The sequence below is a fragment of the Heterodontus francisci genome, chromosome 10, assembly GCF_036365525.1.
Source record: "Heterodontus francisci isolate sHetFra1 chromosome 10, sHetFra1.hap1, whole genome shotgun sequence".
NCBI classification, from domain to species: Eukaryota; Metazoa; Chordata; class Chondrichthyes; order Heterodontiformes; family Heterodontidae; genus Heterodontus; species Heterodontus francisci.
This window is the reverse complement of record NC_090380.1, coordinates 95,316,955-95,341,915: the sequence shown is the minus strand read 5'-3', so window position 1 is coordinate 95,341,915 and position 24,961 is coordinate 95,316,955. Positions and strand designations below refer to the sequence as shown.

The window sequence follows — 24,961 nt, the reverse complement described above, 5'->3', positions numbered from 1 at the left end:
GGGTCAAACGACCTGTTTCTATGTAAAATTCTATGTAATTCTATGAATTGATATCTCTCCCCCATCTCAAAGAAACACTCTAAAAATAACTTACCTTTATATTTTCTTCATCATTCTTTTCCCAATAGAATACGTGGTAAGCAAGATCCTCGTAATTGCTATGCAGGGAGACTCCATCTTTACGGACTGGATCTAAAATGTTGATATGTAGTACACCTTCCTCTGACAATACTGTAACTGATGGAGGCCCAATCACTGCTGTAGTTTAAAAAGAGACAAAATTGTTAGAGATCCTGTGTTTAAGGTTCAGAAACATTCAATGTATAATGTCTATTTTGTTACAAACTGTTCAATTTTCTTTTTAAAGATTCTAGCTTAAAGTTTCATCTTTTCCTCTTCCCCTTTGTCCCACAGTTTGCCACTCCTCGCCTGAAGGTACTGACATATTTGAGGGTATGGTTCTAAGGGAATAGTCAGTCCTCCAATGCCCCAGTAAAGTGGCTAATCTAAGCTCATGTGAGGTTAGACAATGCGTTTCAGCAGAGAACATGTTTCTTGAGAACATCTCACTCTGCATACTCTCCAGCTGAAGCTACTGGACGGAGATCTAGAGCCTGAATCCAGGCCTTCAAGGCTAATGGTAGCACCTCTACTGTTGTCCTGGCAGAGGTCAGCTAACTCAGCAAAGAGAATCTTCATACTGGCAGCCATGTGGAGACCAGGTAATGTAGATAGCAGGCAATGTCAGGTTTTCAGTGTCCAGACACCACTCACTTTGAACAGTTAGCCCTCCAACAATGTCAGGGAAAATGGACATGTGCTAAATCAGGCCATTTGGAATTGGACCAGGAGTAAAAATGCTGCTGTGGTTGCAATAATCGAAATGAGCACTTCTACCATTGTTGCGAAATGGATGGGACAAACAGGTTCAGTCAGTCACTTCAGCTTTCGTGGTTCAGTGGGTTGTGTGTTCAACTCCCACTTCAGACATCTGAGCACAAAACTTAAGCTGACAATCCAGTGTAGTACTGAGGGAATGCTACAATCTTGTATGCACCACCTTACAGATGATATGTTGAGTCCCTTTCTGCGCTGTTGGGTAATTGTAAAAGATCCCATGGTGCTTTTCGAAGAGGAGCAGAGAGGTCTCCCTAGTGTCTTGGCCAATATGCATCTCACAATGAAAACTAAATCAGGTTATCTGGTCATTATCACATGACCTTGTGGGATCTTGCTATGTGAAAAGTGGTTGCCGCATTTCCTACATTACTACACTGACTAAAGTTTAAAAATACTTAATTTGCTCTAAAGTGCTTCTGAACATCCTGAGCTAATGAAAGGTGCTACATATATGCATGTCTTCCTTTTTTAAAAAATAAATGATTATCACAGTCTTGTGGGTCCAATCAAATACCTGTTAGAACGAAACAGACAAACATTTGGACATGTTATGCAGCTTAAGGGCATGAAAAGTTGAAGTACTCAAGAAAACATCCCCAAAATGTACAAATTTCTTACTGTCTTTATATGGATAAAAGGGCTTTGTTTCAACCCAGCGTGATGTTGCGCATCCAAGTTCTGTTCTCACTCTTAGATAGTATTTTGCGAAGAAAGCGAGACTGTCCAACAAATCACATTCCGTCTCAGTGATGAGTGTACAGTTCGTCACTTCTGACCAACTTTCATTGGTGAGTCTTTCGAAACTTCTGGAGAAAGTAAAAGATTGCAATAAGAAGACTGGCTAACCAAGTAAATCTGTGCTAAAGAGAAACCTAATCTTCTGAAGAAAGCAGCTACATCAGAAGTTGCATTTTCACTGCTGCCTGGCACAGGAACACATTGGGTTGGATATTGCAGTCAGCGGCGCAGCGAAGGCACTTGCCACTGACATCAAATCAATCTACGCACCTACCTACCGCAATCCCCACACTGAGAATTTCAGTTTGAAGGAACGAGGATTCCCTCCTGGCATCAGGTTCAGTGAGGTCCAGAAGCGCTGTGCTGCACAGGTGAAAACGGCAGTGTGGCTTATGTTACTGGACCACAAAAACTGTACAAACCAGGCTGCTCCAGCGAAGAGGCGTTGGAAAATCAGATTTTTTTTTGACATGATTCATTTTACAAAATTAAAAATGTAAACACATTTGCACAAAAGTAAATATTTTAACATTTTTAGAAAGTACGATAATTTGGATCAGAATCATTTTCATACATATTTTGAGAAAGACAGATAAACCATTTAAAAAAAAAAGTCTAATAAATCACACTAAAAAGTCATAGATTTAATGTTTTAACAAGATTTATCTGATTTGTTTAAAAAGAGATTTACACACAGGCAAATTAAAAAGTATGATGAATCTTAAAAAGTTTTCAAAAATCAGATTATACTAATATTCTTTAAAAATCAATCCATTCTAATATTTAAAAGATCCTTTCTGGTGTGGGTTTTCTCATTAAGTATTTGCAAAATGAGGGGGCCTCTCAACTCCTGGAAATAGCAGGTCTAAAATTGTTAAGTGTAAATAACTTGTAATTAGTGGGCAATTAACCCAAATTTAAGCTGGTTCCATACTGTCGTTAAAAGTAGCGAACCCACAGGAGCAGTATTTCACAGAATTGTTACAGTGCAGAAGGAGGAAAATCGGCCCAGTGTCCGCACTGGCTCTCTGAAAGAGGAATTCCCTCAGTTCCATTCCCCCATCTTCTCACCGTAACCCTGCGCATTCTTCCTTTTCATATAACTAATTCCCTTTTGAATGCTTCCATTGAATCTGCCTCTGCCACGTTCTCAGGCAGCGCATGCCAGACCTTAACCACTCGCTGCATTAAAAAGCTTTTCCACATGTCACTTTTGCTTCTCTTACCAAATACTTTAAATCTGTGCCCTCTCGTTCTTGATCCTTTCATGAGTGGAAACAGATTCTCTCTATCTACTCTGTTCAGATCCCTCATGATTTTGAATACCTCTATCAAATCACCTCTCAGCCTTCTCTTTTCCAAGGAAAGCAGTCCTAACTTTTTTTTAAAGATTTTTAGATATACAGCACTGAAACAGGCCCTTCGGCCTACCGAGTCTGTGCCGACCATTAACCACCCATTTATACTAATCCTACATTAATCCCATATTCCTACCAGATCCTCACCTGTCCCTATATTTCCCTACCACCTACCTACACTAGGGCAATTTATAATGGCCAATTTACCTATCAACCTGCAAGTCTTTTGGCTGTGGGAGGAAACCGGAGCACCCGGAGGAAACCCACGCAGACACAGGGAGAACTTGCAAACTCCACACAGGCAGTACCCAGAATTGAACCCGGGTCGCTGGAGCTGTGAGGCTGCGGTGCTAACCACTGCGCCACTGTGCCGCTCCAAACTTCTCCAATCTATCTTCATAACTGAAATTTCTCATCCCTGGAGCTGTTCTCGTGAATCTTTTCTGTACTCTCTCCAATGCCCTCACGTCTTTCCTAAAGTGCGGCACCCAGAACTGGACGCAATACTACAGCTGAGGCCGAACTAGTGTCTTATACAAGTTCAACATAACTTCCTTGTTCTTGTACTCTATGCCCCTATTAACAAAGCCCAGGATACTGTATGCTTTATTAACCGTACTCTCAACCTGTCCTGCCACCCTCAATGACTTATGCACATTGTCAGCCAGACCCCCTACCTGCCAAGACAGAGGCACACATTATTTCGCCACATGAACAAAAACTTAAAATTGCAAGCACTGACTGGAAGGATATTTGCATAGTACCAGGCAATGTTGAAACAATGGGGACCCAGTAGTTGCTTCCCCGATACACAGAAGTGGTCAAACCAGTTTCAGTCACATGACTATCTGGCTGTTGCAGAGTTTTGAATTGAGAGTTTTAAATTGGAGAAAACAGGATTTGACCTGAGACAAAGCCGTGTGCTCATGGAGTAAAGACCTCTCCTGGAACTGAAGCAAGAAGACTCCTCTCCTGCCTGCTTCCAATTCCTTCCCACAGAACTGAATCTTGTGAGAACAAGTGAAACTTAAAGAGAGAAAAGTTTCCTACGTAAACAAGGTTTTAAGAAGACTACTGGGCCCCAACGAAAAGCAAGACCATATCTTCAATCAAGGACTACAGCGAGCTTGAGAAACAGTAGCAAGATATTGCCTCAAACTGTTCTACTTATCTTTTCTTCTGTTCTTTTCTGTCCCTATTTGCATGTGTATTGGTTGCCCCACCGCAACTTCTGGATTTAATCACTACAGTGCGTGTACACAGAAGTTGCCAGGCCTCCCCAACGTCCAATAGCTTTATTGGTACTGCAAAATCCCGGCCTTTTAATTCAGATCAGGATGATCCCTCCTGGTTTAGTTTGCATGTTATTTGGTATTGTACCCTGGAACGTACTGTGAAAGATGTTATTGTATTAATGCTGACGCATTTAAGCAATAACATTCCTTAACATAAAAGAAAATAAGTTAATACCTATATTCAGTCAATAGAGAGCAGAATTTCAGATGAACAAGGTGGTGAACTGTACAATAATATCTGACAGGCATTTCCAGGTCTGTCTGTTTATAAAAAAATACTTTTTCCCTCTCCCTTTGCTTAACCCCAACAATTTAATGTTAGTCTGGGCCTGGAGTGAAGGCCTTTCAGATAACATATAGACATTAGCAAAACATGCACACCAATCAATAATCTGGCTAGCACAGATGTACAAAATGATCTAAGAGGAATGCACACCAATCATTATCTGTGCTGAGATAAATTATTATAAAGGGAATGACTTGTTCAGTTAGTAGGTCACATGATAGCTACTGTGCATATTTCATGCATTGTGCTTAATATTAGAATTATGACAGCTTTTATGCAGTGAATCTCCCAGTCGATGGGTACAATAAACTGCTTTTAAAAGTTCAACATTACTTGGGTATATAAATATATTCTGCTAATAATGTTATAAACACTTCTTAAATTTATAGCCACCCTGGTTCCAGGACTGTTTTAAAGGTATGGAGTGGTGGGGAAGAGATATAATCACAAGTTATCCTGTTAAGGAACCAGCATATAACTCAAAAAAATACACAGAATGTAAACCATAATTTTACAAAGTATACCTATTTTAAAGCAATGAAAAGTGTATTCAAAGAAGGATAATTGCATTGAATACAAATGTAAACTGAGGATTGCAAGTATAGAGAAGCAATTGCGAATAAAGACAGCAACAAAGGTGTAACATAATAGGTTTGTTTACTATTATGTATAATAATGCATACACACAAGAAATCAAGTAGGATAACAAAGAGCAATGTGTGACTGTAAGGCAGTCAATCAGACTGGGGAAAGCCACTCAAAGTAGGACTTATGATAATTCCTAGAATTTTGTGACTGTGAAAAAGTTCTTCCACTGGCACAAAAAGACATGACAAGGTTGCTGATCACATGAAAAATTGCACACTCCAGGCACTTGTGAATCACATAAGAAATGGTTAAAGCTTTTGCTGCCCGGAAGTGTTGATGGCAATAATTCAAGAAGCAGGCAACAATGAATGTAACTAGATAATGTGATGGAACAGGCAGGTATAATGTCAAAGGCTAATGCAAGCTACTAGTGCAGAGAATGCTATACACTAGCAAATAACGTGCGTAAAACAACCACCCTGCTGCTACCATTTCTGCCAAAAAAAACCTGAAAACAAATCTATAATCTTCATAATTCTGACCAAATGTCATTGTCCTGAAACGTTAACTCTCCCTCTCTCTCCACAGATGCTGCCAGACCCGCTAAGGATTTCCAGCATTTTCTGTTTTTATTTCAGATTTGCAGCATCCATAGTATTTTGCTTTTCTATAATCTGAGTGTAAGGCAAGAAGCAACTTTATTGCAGTACCTGACTCCTGGACTACTGTTTCTTTAGAAACATAGAAACAGAAAAGTTACAGCACTTAAGGAGGCCATTCAGCCCATTGCATCTGTGCCAACTGAAAAAGAGCTATCCATAACCTTGTAGGTTACAGCACTTCAAGTGTATATCCAAGCATTTTTTAAATGCAATAAGGCTTTCTGCCTCTACCAACCTTCAGGCAGTGAATTCCAGACCTTCACCAACCTCTGGGAGAAAAAATTTCTCAACTCCCCTCTAATCCTTCTGTCAATTACTTTAAATCTATGCCACTCGGTTATTGACCTCCCTGTTAAGAGAAATAGGTCCTTCCACCCACTCTATCTCGGCCCATTATAATTTTATACACCTCAATTAAATCTCCCTTCAGCCTCCTCTGTTCCAAAGAAAACAACCCCAGTCTATCCAATCTTTCCTCATAGTTAAAATTCTTCATTCCTGGCAACATCCTCATAAATCTCCTCTCTATCCTCTCCAGTGCAATTACATCCTTCCTGTAATGCTGTACACCTTACTATAGTTGTGACCTATCTAGTGTTTTATACAGTTTAAGCATAATCCCCTTGTTCTTATATTCTATGCTTTGGCTCATAAAGGAAAGTGTCCCAGATGCCTTCTTAATCATCGTAGCTACCTGACCTGCTACCTTCAGGGTTCTGTGCACATGCACTCCAAGATCCCTCTATTCCTCTACCATTTATTGTGTATTCCCTTGCTTTGTTTGCCCTCCCCAAATGCCCTCCCTCAAACTTCTCTGGATGGGACTTGGGTATATAGGGCATAATTTCAAAGTTTGCAAATGACACGAAACTTGGAAACATAGCAATAAGGAGGATAGTAACAAATTTCTGGAGGACATAGACTGGTGAAATGAGCAGACACAGGGCAGGAGAAATTTACCCAGAGAAGTGTGGCGTGATCCATTTTGATAAGAATGTGGAGAGGCAAACAAATGAAATGGTACAATTTTAAAGAGGGTGCAGGAGCATAAAGTCCTGGTGGTGTATGTACACAAATCTTTCAAGGTGGCAGGACAAGTTGAGAAGGGTGCTTAAAAAGTTATCGGATCCCTAGCTTTATTACTAGAGGAATAGAATGCAAAAGTAAGGAAGTTATGCCAAACCTTTATAAAACATTGGTTAGGCCTCAGCTGGAATATTGTGTTCATCTGGGCACCATACTTTAGGAAGGATGTCAAAACCTTAGAGAGGGTGCAAAATAGATTTACTAGAATGGTACCAGGGATGAGGGACTTCAGTTATGTGGAGAGACTGGAGAAGCTGGGATTGTTCTTGAGGCAGAGAAGGTTAAAAGGTGATTTGACAGAAGCATTCAAAATCATGAATGGTTTTGATAGTTTCTCTTTTACTATGTTTCGAGTGGCAGAAGGGTCAGTAACCAGAGGACACAGATTAAGGTGATTGGCAAAAGACCCAGAAGCAACTTGAGGAAAATTTTTCTTTTACAGAGTGTTGTTGTGATTCAGAATCCTCTGCCCAAAAGAGTGGTGGAAGAAGCTTCAATAGTAACACTCATGAGAGAATTAGATAAATATTTGAAGGGAACAATCTTACAGGGCTATGGGGAAAGAGCAGGTGAGTGGGACGAATTGAATAGCTCTAACAAAGAGCCAGCACAGACACAATGGACCAAATGGCCTCCTTCTGTGCTGTATCATTCTATGGTTAAAAAGGGGCTGGAAATTGACTGCTCAAACTGCTGTGCCTGAAACTATGGCGATTTAAGCTCTGGATGTAGTACTGCACTCCAGAACTAGCTATGCCTCTAGCCAAGCTGTTCCAGTACAGTTACAACACTGGCATATAACCGACAAAGCAAAAATTTGCCAGGTGTGTCTGCTCACAAAAAGCAGGACATATTCAACCCAGACAATTACCGCCATATCAATCAACTCTCAATCATCAGCAAAGTGATGGAAGTTGTCTTCGACAGTGCTCTCATGTGGTTAATTGAGCTTTTTCACCAATAATCTGCTAATCAATGTTCAGCTGCATTTCACTAGAACTATTCGGCTCCAGACCAAACATGGACAAAAGAGCTGAAGCAGTGAGGTGAGAGTGACTGCCTTTGATATCAAGGCTGCATTTGACTGAGTGTGGCATCAAGAAGCCCTGGTGAAATTGAAGTCAATGGGAATCAGTGAAAGCACTCTCCACTAACTGGTGTCATACCTAGCACAAGGAAGATGGTTGCAGTTGTTAGGAAGGCAATCATCTCAGCCCCAAGGACATCACTTCAGGGGTTCATCAGGGCTGAGTCCTGAACCCAACCATCTCCAGCTGCTTCATCAATGATCTTTCCTCCATCATAAGATCAGAAGTGGAGACATTCGCTGATGATCCCACAGTGTTCAGTTCCATGACCTCTACCACATAGATGGACAAGGGCAGTAGGTGCATGGGAACACCACCAGCTCCAAGTTTCCCTCTAAGTCGCACACCATCCCGAGTTGGAAATATATCTTTCATTAATGCCAGGTCAAAATCCTAGAACCCCTTACATAACAGCAGCGTGGGAGTACTTTCACCACATGGAATGCAGCGGTTCAAGAAAGCAGTTCATCACCACCTTCTCAAGGACAATTAGGGATGGGCAATAAATGCTGACCTTGCCAGGGATGCTACATCCTGTGATTAAATTTTAACAATTGAACTGGCAAAACTGTGGCAAATAGATTTCAATGTAGGCAAGTATGAGGTCATCACTTTGAACCAAAAAAGGATAAATCCGAGTACTTTCTAAATGGTAAAAAGCTAGAAACAGGTAGAGAATATAATCTAGAAGGCCAATAGAACATTGGGCTTTATATCTACAGGACTAGAATATAAGAGGTAGGCATTATGCTGTAGCTATACAAAGTCCTGGTTAGATTGCACCTGGAGTTCTGAGAGCAGTTTTGGCGACCGCACATTAGGAAGGATACTTTGGCTTTGGAGTGAATGCAGTGTAGATTTACTAGAATGATACCAGCACTCCAAAGCTTAAATTATAAAGGAAAGATTGCAAAAAGAGTATTCCCTGGAACTTAGAAGGTCAAGGGATGATTTGATTGACATTTTCTAGATATGAAGGGGAACTGATTTCGCTGGTTGGGGAGTCTAGGACTAAGGGACATAGCCTAACAATTAGATCTGGATTTTTAAGGATTGAAGTTAGGAAACAGATCTACACGTAAAGGGTGGTAGAAATTTGGAACTCTCTTCCGCAAATGGCGACTGATGCTAGGTCAATTGTTAATTTAAACTGGAGATGGATAATTTTTGTTAACCAAAAGTATTAAGGGATATGGGACAAAGGCAGGTATATAGAGTTGGGTCACAGATCAGCCATGATCTCATTGAATGGCAGAGCAGGCTCAACAGGCTAAATGGCCTCCTCCCTGTTTCTATGAAATATGATTTCTGGGACTTACTGTCTCCCCATAGTGTCCGGTGTAAAAGGCATGGGAGGAGGTGGCTGAAAGCAAGCAGCATTAGTTTTTTTCTTAATTCTTTCATAGGATATAGGCATCGCTGGCTAGGACAGCATTTATTGCCCATCCCTAATTGCCCTTGAGAAGGTGGTGGTGAGCCGCCTTCTTGAACCACTGCAGTCCATGTGGGGTAGGTACACCAACAACTGTTAGGAAGGGGAGTTCCAGGATTTTGACCCAGACACAGTGAAGGAACGGCGATATAGTTCCAAGTCAGGATGGTGTGTGGCTTGGAGGGGAACTTGCAGGTGGTGGTGTTCCCATGCATCTGCTGCCTTTGTCCTTCTAGGTGGTAGAGGCCGTGGCTTTGGAAGGTGCTGTAGGAGGAAACTTGGTGCGTTGCTACAGTACATCTTGTAGAATGGTACACACTGCTGCCACTGTACGTCGGTGGAGGAGGGAGTGAATGTTTGTGGATGGGATGCCAGTCAAGCGGGTTGCTTTGTCCTGGATGGTGTCTAGCTTCTTGAGTGTTGTTAGAGCTCCACTCATCCAGGCAAGTGGAGAGTATTCCATCACACTCCTGACGTGCCTTGTAGATGGTGGACAGGCATTGGGGAGACAGGAGGTGAGTTACTCACCGCAGGATTCCTCGCCTCTGACCTGCTCTTGTAGCTGTGGTATTCATATGGCTACTCCAGTTCAGTTTCTGGTCAATGGTAACCCCCAGGATATTGATAGTGGGGGATTCAGCGATCATAATGCCATTGAATGTCAAGGAGAGATGGTTAGATTCTCTCTTGTTTGAGATAGTCATTGCCTAGTACTTGTGTGGCGTGAATTGTCCAGGTCTTGCTGCATTTCTACACGGACTGATTCAATACTTGAGGAGTTATGAATGGTGCTGAACATTGTGCAATCATCAGAAAACATCCCCACTTCTGACCTTATGATTGAAGGAATGTCATTGATGAAGCAGCTGAAGCTGGTTGGGCCTAGGACACTACCCTGAGGAACTCCTGCAGTGATGTCCTGGAGCTGAGATGATTGACATCCAACAACCACAACCATCTTCCTTTGCACTAGGTATGATTCCAACAAGCAGAGAGTTTTCCCCTGATTCCTATTGACTCCAGTTTTGCTAGGGCTCCTTTATGCCATACTTGGTCAAATGCTGCCTTGATGTCAAGGGTAGTCACTCTCACCTCACCTCTTGAGTTCAGTTCTTTTGTCCATGTTTGAACCAAGGCTGTAATGAGGTCAGGAGCTAAATGGCCCTGGCAGAACCCAAACTGAGCATCACTGAGCACTTATCCAACTCAGTAGTATTTGGTGGCTAGGAAATGGATATAAATGATTGCTATACTGCACTCTCAATATTAATGACCACTACTGCTCATTTTCCATCAGTGTGAAGCATAACTTTAACAGCAATATCCAGATTATAATTCTTTAAGCTGAAGTCCATTCTCTTACCCTTGGAACTGGACTGAATAGGTCACTGGTCCAAGTTGAAGATGATCTGAATCCCATTTGACGACATGATTTACATTGAAAGAATCAACTGTCACATTTTTTGGTTCGGACACTACACAAACAGAAAGGGCAAACATAAGGAGTTATTGGTATGAGAAAGTAAAAATAATTTTAATACTTAAAAATATCTACAGTTGAGTTGCATAAAATGTTATGGTGCAATGCAGAATAAATGTGTGTCTGTAGGTAGCAGGTCCAAACGTCCCAGGGCTTTCCCAAATCTAGATCCAGCCTGTCTATTACTTGCACAGATTGACAAACATCATACATATGGCTGTAGTAAAGGGTGTAGGATTGTACCACAGTTAAGAAATGCAACTTTTCACTTTTAAGGTCAAGAGATTTCTTCCACTGCTGGAAGTAAGCATGGGATTAGATCTGTGGGACAGTAAAATCAATTACGGCTCTATGAAAAACTAATTTAGGTATTGATGGTAGAAAGCATTAGTAACCCCATTTAGAATCATAGAATGCTTACACCACAGAAGTAGGGCATTTGGCTCACTGAACCTATGCCAGGTGTCTGCAAGAACAATTTAGCTGGTCCCACTCCCCTGCCCTTTCCCTTTAACCCTGCAAATTTTTTCCCTTCAGATGCTTATCCAATTCCACTTTGAAAGCAATGATTGAATCTGCCTCCACCACACTCTTCGGCAGTGCATTCCAGATCCTAAACACTTGCTGCAAGAAAAAAAGAGAGGAGCCTTTGGTTCTTTTGCCAATCACCTTAAATCGGTGTCCTCTAGTTCTCGACTCTTTTGTCAATGGGAACAGTTTCTCCCTATCTACTCTGTCCAGATCCTTCATGATTTTGATATTAAATCCCCTCTCAACCTTCTCTTTTCTAAAGTTAACACCCCAGCTTCTCCAATTCACCCATGTAGCTGAAGTCCTTCATCCCTGGAATCATTCTCCTAAGTCTTTTTTGAACCAAGATTCCACTTCATACTTCCTCTGAAGGAGGGAGGGAAGTCAATATAGTACATCTCTGAGCAACCATTTACAGGGCCACATTAGTGGAAGTCTAAAGATGATACAATCAGTTTGGAACATTCTGCACTATACTCTGTAATTCAGCTTCTAGTAACAACAGCATCTTCAGCAGCAACTTCATTTATGTGGTCTATTGGCAATGTAGAAGCATCCCTTCCACTCCTGTCAATGAATGCTGCATTTGATGATAGTAGTATGAAGGGTATGTAGGTAGTTTGATCCTAGAGTAGGTTAAAGGTTCGGCACAACATCATGGGCCGAAGGGCCTGTACTGTGCTGTACTGTTCTATGTTCTAAATGACATGGCTGCTGCCATAGACAGCGATGGACCCACAGTAAATAACAGTCCTTGCATTGAGACAGGTTCATCAAAGTTAGAAACAGATACAGAGTGTAGGTTTTCTACATCCACTGTTGCACCTATCCACCAGAGCTGCTGCCTCAGCTAGAGCAGCACTTAATAGTCGGGCACATCTACAGACAACACAGAGAGGTCATGACATACAAGGTACAAAGCTACCAGCTAAACATATTCACAACTAGCACTGAGAACCTTAATAAAATCATTTTTTAAAAATATAGCTTGATGGAAATTGCTCAGATATTCAAAGACACGTGATGCTCCCTGTGAGAACTTCTGAAGTCCCTGCAATTTAAAAATGAGGGCAGTTGTGATCTAAAATAAAAATATAAAGTACTGGAAATACTCAGCAGGTCTGGCAGCACCTGTGGAGTGAGAAGCAGAGTTAACGTTTCAGGTCTGTGACCTTTCCTCATAACTTATTTATTTTATTGCAGTTGTGACCTACATTGATACTGGTAGAGTGTGGCATTTGGTTGATTGTTTTTGGATCTGACTGTGCAGCTGCTGAATGCCAAGTTCATCATTAATGACCGTAACAAGGAGAATTGACTTCTTCCTTCCTTTTTTAATCTCTGCTCCTTTTCTGGCAGAAAATCTGTAGTGCTTTCTACCGCTTCTGACTACCATCTGCTATGTGATACATATTTAATATTTAGTAATTCATTTAAAAAGGTTGGAGTGCCAGAAGACTGGTGGAAAGCTGAAGATGCACCTATATGTAAATGGGAGATGGTACATGTCCAGGGAACCGTAGACTCGTCAGCTTAACTCGATGGTAGGAAAAATAATGGAAGCCCTACTAAAGAAGAAAATAGAACAACATCCAGAAAGCAAGAATATTCAGCATGGATTTCAAAAGGGAAAGTTTTGCTTGACCAACCTTATTGAATTATTTGATGAGGTAACAGCAAGAGCAGACAAGGGTAATGCTATAGATGTAATTTATCTAGATTTCCAAAAGGCCTTCTAGAAGATGCCACATAATAGCCTGATATACAAGGTCAGAGCAGGCAGCGTTAAAGGACAAGTAGCAGAATGGCTAGCTGGCTGCAAAACTGAAGGCAGAGAGTGGGGATAAAGGTTGGCTAGCAGAGTGGCAGAAGGGAGAAAGTGAGGTCCCACAAGATTGTTCACCATTTAAATTAATGATTTAGATTTTGGAATCAAAAATATAACTTTTAAATTTGTGTATGACACCAGACTGGGTGGAATAGTTAATACTGAAAGGTTTTAATGAAGCAGACACAGAGAGTATTTCCACTTGGGGGAACAGCAAACAAAACTGGAGGCCATCAATCTAAGATAGTCACCAAGAAATTAAATAGGGAATTCAGAAGAAGCTTCTTTATCCAAAGAGTAGTGAGAATATAAAACAGGGAGTAGTTGAAGCAAATGGCATAGATGCATTTAAGGGGAAGCTGGACAAGCATATGAGGGAGAACGGAATGGAGGATTATGCTGATAGAATTCTATGAGGAAGGATGGAAGGATGCTAGAGTGGAGTGTCAAGCTCACAAGAAGTGCAGCGATGAAAATACAGAACAAAACTGAAGAGTGTTACGGCCACGTGGTGAGATTTGGGTGGCTCCTACTGTTCAACTCCCGCCTGACTGCAGCAAGTATGTCTTGTTATTAAGGTTTAACATCTTGGTGTTTTATCTGTCAAATAAACAGACAGCAGCAGGTTTTCTTGTAGGTTTAAAACAGAAAATCAAATTTATTGATCAATATGCCTTAACCCAAAATTGTTGCAACTGCATCCACTCACGCATTTGCTTACACACACAGACACACACACAAGAGACAGATAGAAGGGAAAAGGGGGTAAGAGATTATAAATGGGGGGTAGGTTTTGGGGTGCGGGGGTGCGTTTACAGTAACCTGTTGAGTTCTCTTGGAAGTCAAGTTCTTCTTGTTGGTTGCAGGCCTGAGGTGTTTGTAGATTGCTCTCTTAGATGAAAGTTCAGTTGAAGACAGTGGATCACTTCTAATTCACTGCTGTATAAAGTGTAGATATATAATTCTGCAGAAGAGCGTGTCCCTTCTGGTTTTCTGGAAACAAGCTTCTTTGACGCTGCATTCTGAGTGGGTGGGTGTGTTTCTCTCTCTCTAGGTTGCTTTTACGGTAAAGATGTGTTACATCTCGCCTCTGCTGGAAAGACGGGTATTTTCTTCTCTATAGTGATCGACAATGGCCTAGGATATGGCTACTTCACACCTTCTTTGTTTCAGATAAACCCATTCAATTTGGGAATATTTCAAGTGGGATGTAGGATAGATGCAAATTGACACCTCTTAGCTTTGAAGATTTTTCTTTGTCCCTATAGACAGTTTGAATATACAAAGTCCTTTTCCTTCGGTGGCCATTTTGGAGCACATTGTTCTCTTTGTAAAAGAAAGATCCAATTTTTAAAAGACAAAGTCAGTTTTTATAACTCTTCAGTTTTTGTCTATAATTTTTCATCATCGTACTTCTTGTATGCATGACAAGTGTATAAAAAACTGGAACAATTTTAAAGAGACTGATGCATGTGCTGTCAACAAAAAGGAGGACAAGACACCTGGCCCTCAGCATCTCTTGCACTTAAATCCACATCCGTGTCTACTATGACTGAAAACCAATCAAGCCCCGTCCCAATGGAAATGTGACAGATAATCACACCTGGACGTCAGCTATACTAAAAACAAAGACAACACCTTTCTCAGACTTCTCATCTCTGAATTTTTTTTTTATTCATTCATGGGAAGTGGGCATCACTGGCTATGCCAGCATTTATTTCCCATGAGAGGGTGGTGGTGAGCTGTCTTCTTGAACCGCTGCAGTCAATGTGGGGTAGGTATACCCACAGTGCTGTTAGGAAGGGAGTTCCAGGATTTTGACCCAGCAACAGTTAAGGACTGGCGAGATAGTTCCAAGTCAGGATGGTGTGCGACTTGGAGGGGAACTTGCAGGTGGTGATGTTCCCATGCATCTGCTGCTCTTGTCCTTCGAGGTGGTAGAGGTTGCGGGTTTGGAAGGTGCTGTCTAAGGAGCCTTGGAGCGTTGCTGCAGTGCATCTAGTAGATGGTACACACTGCTGCCACTGTGCGTCGGTGGTGGAGGGAGTGAATGTTTGTGGATGGTGTACCAATCAAGCGGGCTGCTTTGTCCTGGATGGTGTCGAGCTTCTTGAGTGTTGTTGGAGCTGCACCCATCCAGGCAAGTGGAGAGTATTCCATCACACTCCTAACTTGTGCCTTGTAGATGGTGGACAGGCTTTGGGGAGTCAGGAGGTGAGTTACTCGCTGCAGGATTCCAAGCCTCTGACCTGCTCTTGTAGCCACAGTATTTATATGGCTCCTCCAGTTCAGTTTCTGGTCAATGGTAGCCCCTAGGATGTTGATAGTGGGGGATTCAGCGATGGTAATGCCATTGAATGTCAAGGGGAGATGGTTAGATTCTCTCTTGTCGGAGATGGTCATTGCCTGGCAGTTATGTGGTGTAAATGTTATTTGCCACTTATTAGCCCAAGCTTCGATGATGTCCAGGTCTCTCCTCACCTCCATTATAATGGAGTGAGAACTACCCTCATCTCCTCAGAATGGGGCTATTATCAAGGCCATTATACAGCCCAGCTAGGACTGAAACCTGAAGTCACATGGGCGAAGCCAACCCTTGTGAAAATATTCACCCTTAAAGGTCATCGTTTTGAGGAAAAAGGGGGAGTCTTTTCAAGGCAGGACTAGAGACATCATCAGTCTGGTCTGTCCTCAGCCACACAGTGCAACAAAAAGCCAACTTCAATTCCAGCAAGACTGAGACAGAGAGAGAGAGAGAGAGTGGTACAACCAGGTGAAGAAGGGGTCTTGGGCTCCCCTCTCAGCCTTTTCATGGTGTGGCCATAAAAGATTTTAACTTTTAAAACAGCGTGTTTTTAGCTTCCCCTTGGTGTGTCCTTGTTCATTGCTCTCTAATTGTAAATGCAAAGAAATCAACCTGACAGGTTTTCTCAGATTTAAACAGAAAAGATGTAAGTTTATTAATCTTAAAACTCTAACTCAGTTAAAACTCAGAATACGCGACGCAACCACACTAGCATGCATACATGATAAACACACATGCAAATAGACACACAGGAGGAGAAAGAACTAAAGTTGGGGTGGGTGGGGGTGGTGGGGGAGGTTTGAAGTAGTAGATGGAAATTCTGTTAGTGGTTTTGAGTTGGATGTAAAGTCTTTGATTGAAGTTAAGTTTTGCAGTGCACACTTTTACTTGTTTAGCTGGTACCAGAAGGCTGCAGGAGTCTTCCCTCTTGAGGCTGGAGTTACTTCCGTGGGTCTCTGGAACTTTGAGAGACAGAGAGTTGCTCTCTTCTTGAAGTTCACTTCCAGTCTCTTCCAAAAATGTTTCTGTGAGCACAATTCAATTAACTCCAGCAGATTAGTCATGTGACTAGCTTTTTTCTTGAGACTGCGAGGTTTGTGGATTCCTCACAGCATACCATACACTCTCAGCGGGGGAGAGATCAGTTCCAGCCAATGCAGTTGAACCCTGTTGAGAGAAGTTGGAAGCCAGCTACGGCAGAAACAAGAAAGTGCCTTTGATAAAAAGACCCTTCCACCAGTGAGAATTGACCCAAGACATCAGAACCATCTTCAACCCAAAGGGAACTGCCAGGAGACTGCAACAGTGCAACAATTACCACACAACCAGCCAACAGGCCTGCAACTTTAAAATTAACCTCCTGAGGGGATACCTCAGGTTATTCCTGAAACAACAGACTTTTACAACCAGAACTCTGAACACCTCTTACCCTATACTTTTCTATCTATCGTCTCTTGAGTGTATGTGAGAGCGAATGCATGCGTGGGTGGTGTTGCGAACATTTTCAGGGAATGAGTATTTTTTAATAAATATTTACTCTGTTGCTTTAAATCTACAAGAAATCCTCTCACTGTCTGTTTATTTGGCAAATAAAACACAAGGGGTTAAAATGCTTGTAACATAAAACACGTGCTGTGATCAGTGGGAGGTGAACAGTGGAAACCAGCCACGCGATCACCCACCTGTCCATAACAGGAGCATGAATATCAGCATGGACTGGTTGGGCTATATATTCGATGTAATTTTACAAACGACTTGCTGGTGTGCATTTCTTTGGAGGTTGACACACTTCTGGCATTTTGTCCATTGGCTATTTTCATGTGTGATTTTAGATAGTAAGCTATTAAACCATAGAAGACATCACAACTGAGTCTGATTCTGTCCACACACAGGCATTCTTTAGCAGAAGAAATCTGGCTGAATGTTTCTCTTCTCTATCAAGGCCCACCCAGCTCAAGTTAGTTGAGATTGAGAACTGAACCTGGGGCTTTTATAATCTGTATGACACATTAACACAGATCTAATCAAATACTGGGATGATTGAGCAATAGGAATTTCTCCACTCTACATTAAGTTTCATTATCTGAAAAGCAGAACAATTAAAGAAACAGCTTAGAAAACATTGTTGATGTAAGTATATCTCTTACCTGCTTCAACCCAGTTTGATGTTTCACTTCCATGTTCTGCTCTCACTCTCAGGTTGTAAGTTGCATTGAAACTATCCGACAGTTCACATTTTGTTTCAATGATGTGCATACAGTTCTGTGCATCGGTCCAACTCCGGTTGCCTTTACTTTCGAAAGTTCTGGACAAAGTAAAGATTGCGACAAGAACATTTAACCAAGTGATGACCTAGAAAAAGCATGCCAATCTGTGCTAAAGAGAAAGTTAATCTCCTGAAGGAAAAAAAATCAATTCAGAAGCTGCATTTACACTCCCGCCCTGCACAAGATCGCATTTAGTTAGGGTGCAATTAGAATACGGTGTTCGTTTTGGGTGCCCTACTTTAGGTAGGATTTCAAGGCCATGTAGAAGGTGCAGAAAAGATTCACTGAAACAATACCAGGGATCAGAAGCTTTAATTATAAAGACAACCTAGCAAAGCTAGTGAGGTTAACAGAAGATCTGATGATACAAGTGTTCAAAGTTATTAGCTGTTTTGATAAACTAAGTAGAGAAAAACTATTTCCAATGGCCAGTGAGTTGATAAAAAGCAGGCATAACTTTAATGATTTCACTATAAGGAAGAGATTCCGAGTTTTTGTTGGGGCAAAGAATCCCGGCCCTTAAATACTGGTGAAAGCCGAATCCAAAATAGCTTTTGAAAGGAAAATGGATACATATTTGTAAAATGGGTAATTAAAAGGGTATAGGGAAAGGGCAGCGGAAAGGAATTATGTGACTATCTCTGTCAGAGTTGGTGAAGGTACATTGAGCCGAGGTACCTTTAAAGCTGTAAAATTCTATAAACCTGGTTTAGTTCATGTGTCAGTACTATTTTTCTTAAATGATTCCTCCTCCCGGCATCATTTCACGGCTGAGAAAGCTGGGCAGTGAAAGCTTCTCCTGCCACTGCTTCTTTGATGAAGCACAAACTTCCCCAGAACATCAGCAACGTGGGCAGAAAATTTGCAGGGCTGCCAACAAGGGAGTGGTGCCAGATATGAGATTTATAGTCAGAAGTTATAAACCTGCTGTCTGCTCTCATCCTAGTGGGAAGAGGCAAAAGAAATTCTGGGAATTTACTGCACAAGCCACATACATGAAAGATACACAAACTTTGGGCATGAGATCAGAAAATCTCACATGAGACTCCCACTAAGCGTAGGGAAGTCAGCAAACCTATATAACTGCAGCCTAATGCAGTTCCAACCAACATTTAACATGAACTGTCTAATCAATTTTCTGCCCATTTCTAAGTCTCATTCCTAATTCTTTGTTTTGTCTGAAAGCACCACTCCTTTCTCTGTTTTCCTTGTAAACACCACTTGCTGTTCATTTTAAAAGACCTATTTTCCATGAATCAATGTTTTGCAATTTGTGAAAGACCCACTCCACATTCACTGAGACTCACACCTCATTCTCTCCAAGAACCCTGTTCCATTCTCTATAGCCACATTCTCATTCTCTGATTAAGCTCTCTCCATGCTCTCAGCAAGAGCCCTGCTCTCCATTCTCTCTGAGGACCACAATCCCTAGTTTATTTGAAAGCTCAGGTCCATAGTCCCACTGAAAGCCTCACTTCTTGTTCTCTACCTCACATTCTGCTGTCTTGCTCTCCCAACTCCCACACAGATTAAAGTCCTGTTCCCTGGCTAATTGAAGAAGCCACTGGCTTCTTCCTCTTCCCTGTGCTATTCCACTGCTGTAAATAGAGCAAATGGAAAACTTTTGCAGAGACGTTATAGGAGAACCATCACCACAAGTATCGAAGCAGTTGAAGGAGAAGACCCAGCATCACCTTCTCAGGGCAACTATGGATGAGTAACAAATGCAGTCTTGCCATCCTGAGAACACATGAAAAAGGAGAAAGTAAAAAGGCAATTTGGAAGTCTTCCAGGTCATTATCCTAGTTTGGAGACCCCAATATACCACTTCTGCCCCTAAAATGACCTGGACACTGGTTTCTTATCAGCTTCTAGATTGCTGACTGGAAAGGAGGCAGGAGCCACAGGAATGGGGAAGTTTTTGCCCGCCCTGTCTCCGTGTTCTAGTGGCAATGTCTGAGACATACGTATGTTCATCCTGCCTCGGGCCCCATCAGGAACTGGTTGTAGATTCCCTTCTGGGCAGAGATCCAACATTTCCAGGGCCCATCTGATCTGACTCTACTGCTGGACTTCTTGCACTTGTTTCATCCCTCTCTATTATGCCTCAAGTGCCAAGGAAATTCGGGACCAAACCATATAATTATGCAATGAATTTGTACATTCAAAGAGTACCATATATAACGAAAAGTAGTATCTGCCAGGATTTCTTGAGTTCTAATTCATACTTCATATTAGAACAGTACAGGAAAATAACTGTCCGACACATTAAAGCTTTCAAAATAAATGAGCAACACCTCCCCATCAGCTGATTCCATAAAGCAACTACATAAAAGATTCAACGTCACTGGCGCTACTTGCACTCTTTCTGCACTAATAACTTACACAAATACTTTGCAGCCCTACGTGGGAACAATTATCACCTTTGAGTCACACGCCTGATTTCCCAATAACTCTGAGATGTTACTTCATAATCCCACAGTATTTATTTCACAATGAATTACTTCCTGAACTTTACTGATTATGTAAGCAACATTTCCATAGAACAGAGTAATGCATTATTTTTCATGGAATCAGTCAAATATTAATTAATTTAATATACACACATTCTCAATATTCAGCAGATGCTTGCTTACAATGTTGCAAAAAATAGTAGCAAGTCTGAGGATTGGGAGTGTTTTAGAAACCAGCAAAGGGCCACCAAAAAGTTGATAAAAAGGGTGGGGGGGGGGGGAAATCGAACACGAGAGTAAACTAGCCAGCAACATAAAAACAGATTGTAAGAGCTTTTATAAGTACATAAAAAGGAAGAGAGTAGCTAAAGTAGTCGTTGGTCCCTTAGAGGCAGAGACAGAAGAAATCATCATGGGGAATGAGGAAATGGCAGAGGCATTGAACAAATATTTTGTGCTGTCTGTACCGTAGAAGACACAAGTTCCATACCAGAAATAGGCAGTAACCTAGGGGCTAAAAAAAGTAAGGAAATTAAGGATATTGATATCAGCTAAGAAAAAGTATTAGAGAAACTTGAGGGACTAAAATCTGACAAGTCCCCGGGACCAGATGGCCTACAGCCTAGGGGTCTAAAAGAGATAGTTGCAGAGATAGTGGATGCGCTGGCTATGATTTTCCAGAATTCCTTAGATTCAGGAATGGGCCCGTCAGATTGGAAGTTGGCAAATGTTACACCGCTTTTCAAGAAAGGAGGTAGAGAGAAAACAGGGAACTACAGGCCAGTTGGCCTAACATCAGTTGTTGGAAAGATGCTGGAAACTATTATTAGGGAAGTCTTAACATTGCACTTGGAAAAGCACAATGTGATTAGAACAAGTCAGCATGGTTTTACTAAAGGGAGATCCTGTTTGACTAATTTAGAGTTTTTTGAGGATGTAACGAGTAGGGTAGATAAATGGGAAACAGTAGATGTAGCATACCTGGATTTTCAAAAGGCATTCAATAAAGGTGCCACACAAAAGATTAATAGGCAAGATAAGAGCTCATGGTGTAGGGGGTAATATATTAGCATGGATAGAGGATTGGTTAACAGACAGGAAGCAGAGAGTGAATAGCGGAGTGCTACAAGGATCAGTGCTGGGGCCTCAGCTATTTACACTCTATATTAATGACTTGGATGAAAAGACAGAGAGTAATGTATCAAAATTTGCTGATGATACAAAGCTCGGTGGAAAGGTAAGCTGCGGGGAGGATGTAGAGAGACTGAAAAGAGATATAGACAGGTTAGGTGAGTGGGAAATAAGATGGCAAATGGAGTATAATGTAGGGACATTTTGGTCGTAAAAATAGAAAAGCAGAATTTTTTTTTTTAAAAGGTGTGAAACTGGTAAGTTTTGTTGTTCAGACAGACTTGGTGGTACTCGTACAAGGAATGCACAAAGTTAACATGCCGGTGCAGCGGGCTATTCGGAAGGCAAATGGCATGTTGGCCTTTATTGCAAGGGGATTGGAGTATAGGAATAAAGAAGTCTTACTAAAATTATACAGGGCTTTGGTGAGACTGCACCTGGAATACTGTGTGCAGTTTTGGTCTCCACATTTAAGAAAGGATATACTTGCACTGGAGGCAGTGCAGCGAAGATTTACTAAATTGGTTCCTGGGATGAGGGGGTTGTCCTATGATGAGAGGCTGAGTGAATTGGGCCGATATTCTCTGGAGTTTAAAAGAATGAGGGGCAATCTAATTGAGACATACAAGATTCTGAAAGGGCTTGATAGGGTAGAAGCTGAGAGATTGTTCCCACAGGTTAACTTGGAATGCGAGTTCCTCCACCCTCAACATCTGGTAATCAAAAGTCCATTGTGGATTAAACTGTAGCAGGCAGTAGCCCCTTGGTCCTAAGTACTGTCTGTTAATATGCAAAAAATATCTTGCCAGCCAAGGATCCATTGTGTTTTTTTTAAACCAGTTCTTTCTTCACTCCAGTGACAGTTTAAAGTTAATGTTTATGTGGCGAAATTAATATTCCTCATTCTTGGCAGGTGGGGGCCTGCATTGTACCTCTACACCCAGGGGAATGAAATACGATTTGGGAAAAAACGGCGCATTTCATTAAAAGGTTTGTGAGAAATATAAGATACAGAAAGAAAAACTATGTATTTCTCTCATCCATTTCCATTCATTTATGAATCCTAAAGCTTATTCAAATTGTCTTTTCTGGGTGCCAGTGCTGCTTTAATTTCCCCTTCTGGCATCCCAGTAACTATGTGGTTCTTTGGGGAAGCTTTTCTTCAGTTTACCCATTGCCATGACTGCCTAGGGTTTTGGTTCCTGCTGAGGTTTTTTTTTCAGGAGAGTTAGCAGTGGGTGGGTCTATCCTAAACTCTCTTTCAGTGTTTTGCTGAGTCATGCAAAGGCTTTTGACTTCAGGGGATGGGTGGTTCCCTTTTTCTCTGACTGTGGGGGAGGATTCTTTGTTAATCTCCCCTTTGTTTTCTGGGACACTCCTACCTGTAGGTATTTGTGCAGACTTGACTGCACGCTCCTCTGGCACTTCGACTAGGTGAGGCATCACTCACACGATTTCTCTGCCCCCTAGAAGTTTCTCTTTGTCTCTGCAGGCTCCTGTAAATGCTGTCAGCAACTCTGGTGGGGTGCTTCTAGTGTCTGCATTTATGTAAGAGGATGTGGTCTAACTTTACAATTTTTTCTGGGTTGGCCGACCGGAGAGTCGGGGTTTTCATCCGAGATTCCTCCCAGATTTCCTTTAAACTGCCCTCTTGGCCACTTTTTCCCCTTCCCTGTCTAACCTTTGGCCAGCCTTGAGCCTGCCGGTCCCCTTTTGTTCTCGGCGGGATCCCTTACAGTTCACCAGCCCTCTGCTGGAGGATCCTCCTAACACCGGTATAGGACTTACGGGTGCAGGTTTCACTGTAGGTTAGGGTTTTCCCTAAACCTGGCACATGTGGCAACTCCTGCAGTACTCCACCACATCTTTGTGGAGTTTTGGCCAGTCAAACTGCTGTCTTATGCGGGCTTTGGCCTTTCGTATACCGGCATGAAAAGCTACTGTAGTCTTGTGGGCCCTTCTTAATATTTCTCCCCAGTACCTCTGTGGCACCACTAACTGGTGAATTACTGCCCACTCCTTGCTCTCAGATCTGTGAGGAGAACTCCATTTGCTCATCAGTACCTCATTCTTTATATAACAGCAATCAGGGACTCCCTCTGCTTCACTTTCAGACTTGGCAGCCTGTGCTAACTTTCATAATACTGGGTTGGCTCACTGAGCCACAGCTAGGGAAAATCCATTTAATTCATTCCCTGGGTCTCCTAACTTTCCAAAGAAAGTCGTGGAAAGGCAGACCTCATGGTCATCTGCCTGCAGTGCCAATGCAGTCTCCCCTGGGGAAGCTGGTTGATCATGGCCTGATCTACACATTCAGGGGACTGTCTCCTGCCACTGCCCTGTCTCTCTGACCCCCTACGGTCTTTCTTTCACTATTGGAGGGAGGGGGCTACCACCTTTACCCCCGTCAGATCATTATCTAGGAGCAGGTCAACCCCGTCCACAGGCAAACTAGGGACAATCCCTATGATCACCGATCCCGATACTAGGTTGCACGCCAAGTGCATCCAGTGCACAGGTACAAGCATACACTGCCTTCCAATATCATTCACCATCATTTTGGTGTTCACTGCATTCTCTGGGGGAAAGGTCAGGCCTTTTCCCAGTAAAAGGGATCTTGTCAACCCTGTGTCCCTGAGAATCACTATAGGCTTGCTTGCCCCACTCGAGGGGTATGGGGTTACGTTTCCTTCAGACACAAAACCGTGATAGCCTTCAGGAAACCTATTAACTTTTCCTGCACTGACTGGAGTAAGCTTCCTAGGTTGCACTCTTACTACAGTTAAAACCACAGCTTGTTCTGTGTTTTCCATCAGGGTCCCGTCTTCACTGAGCGGGTGTGCCCTGATTAACCCGACTGGATTTCCCTTTAGTTTCCAGCAGTCAGCTTTTAAATTCCCTGCCTTATTACAATGGAAGCACACAGGTCTCCAGGTCTCATTCTTGCTCACAACACCTTCCTTTTTGACTGGAGGAGGGCCCACTGTGTTTCCTGCTTTCCTTTCTCTTCTAGGACTGCCTGGGTGGACATCACCTTCCCACCCTTTGTCCTTTTCGGATTTTTGGGGGTGATTAGGAAAGGGTCTGCCCTGAGAAACTGACTTGCAAATTGAAGCAAACTCATCGGCCAGAACGGCTGCTTCCCGGGCTCCCTGAACCTGCTGCTCCTCTACATGGGTCTGTATTGAGAGTGGGAGAGAGTTTTTAAAATTCCTTTAACAGAACTACTTCCCTGCGATTTTCATAGCTGAGCTGTATTTTTAAAGCCGTCAGCCACTGGTCAAGAGCCAGCTGCTTACTTCTTTCAAACACCAGATAAGTCTGATTAGCTTGCTTTTTGAGGGTTCTAAACTTTTGGCGTTAGGCTTCGGGTACTAATTCAAATGCCCCAAGGATAGCATTTTTGGTCAGTTCATAATTTGATGAACTCTCATCTGGCAACAAGGAATAAACCTCATGGGCTTTTCCAGTTAGCTGTATTTGCAGTAAAAGAGGCCAGGTCTCAGCTGGTTATTTTAGCTGCCTTACCAGTT

The 24,961-nt window shown here is 42.2% G+C and overlaps 1 protein-coding gene across 2 annotated transcripts in view; it reads right to left on the bottom strand.

Moving 5' to 3' along the window:
- LOC137374648 (interferon gamma receptor 2-like) overlaps nucleotides 1–24,961 on the bottom strand; it is a 73,105-nt gene that overhangs the window by 18,265 nt on the left and 29,879 nt on the right. For both annotated transcript variants that reach the window (XM_068041099.1, XM_068041100.1), the window contains exons 3-6: nucleotides 17,725–17,882; nucleotides 10,797–10,908; nucleotides 1,519–1,706; nucleotides 95–258 (exon numbers count right to left, since the gene is read on the bottom strand). In XM_068041099.1, the coding sequence (XP_067897200.1) occupies nucleotides 95–258; nucleotides 1,519–1,706; nucleotides 10,797–10,908; nucleotides 17,725–17,882 (622 nt within the window). The remainder of the gene's footprint in view (nucleotides 1–94; nucleotides 259–1,518; nucleotides 1,707–10,796; nucleotides 10,909–17,724; nucleotides 17,883–24,961) is intronic.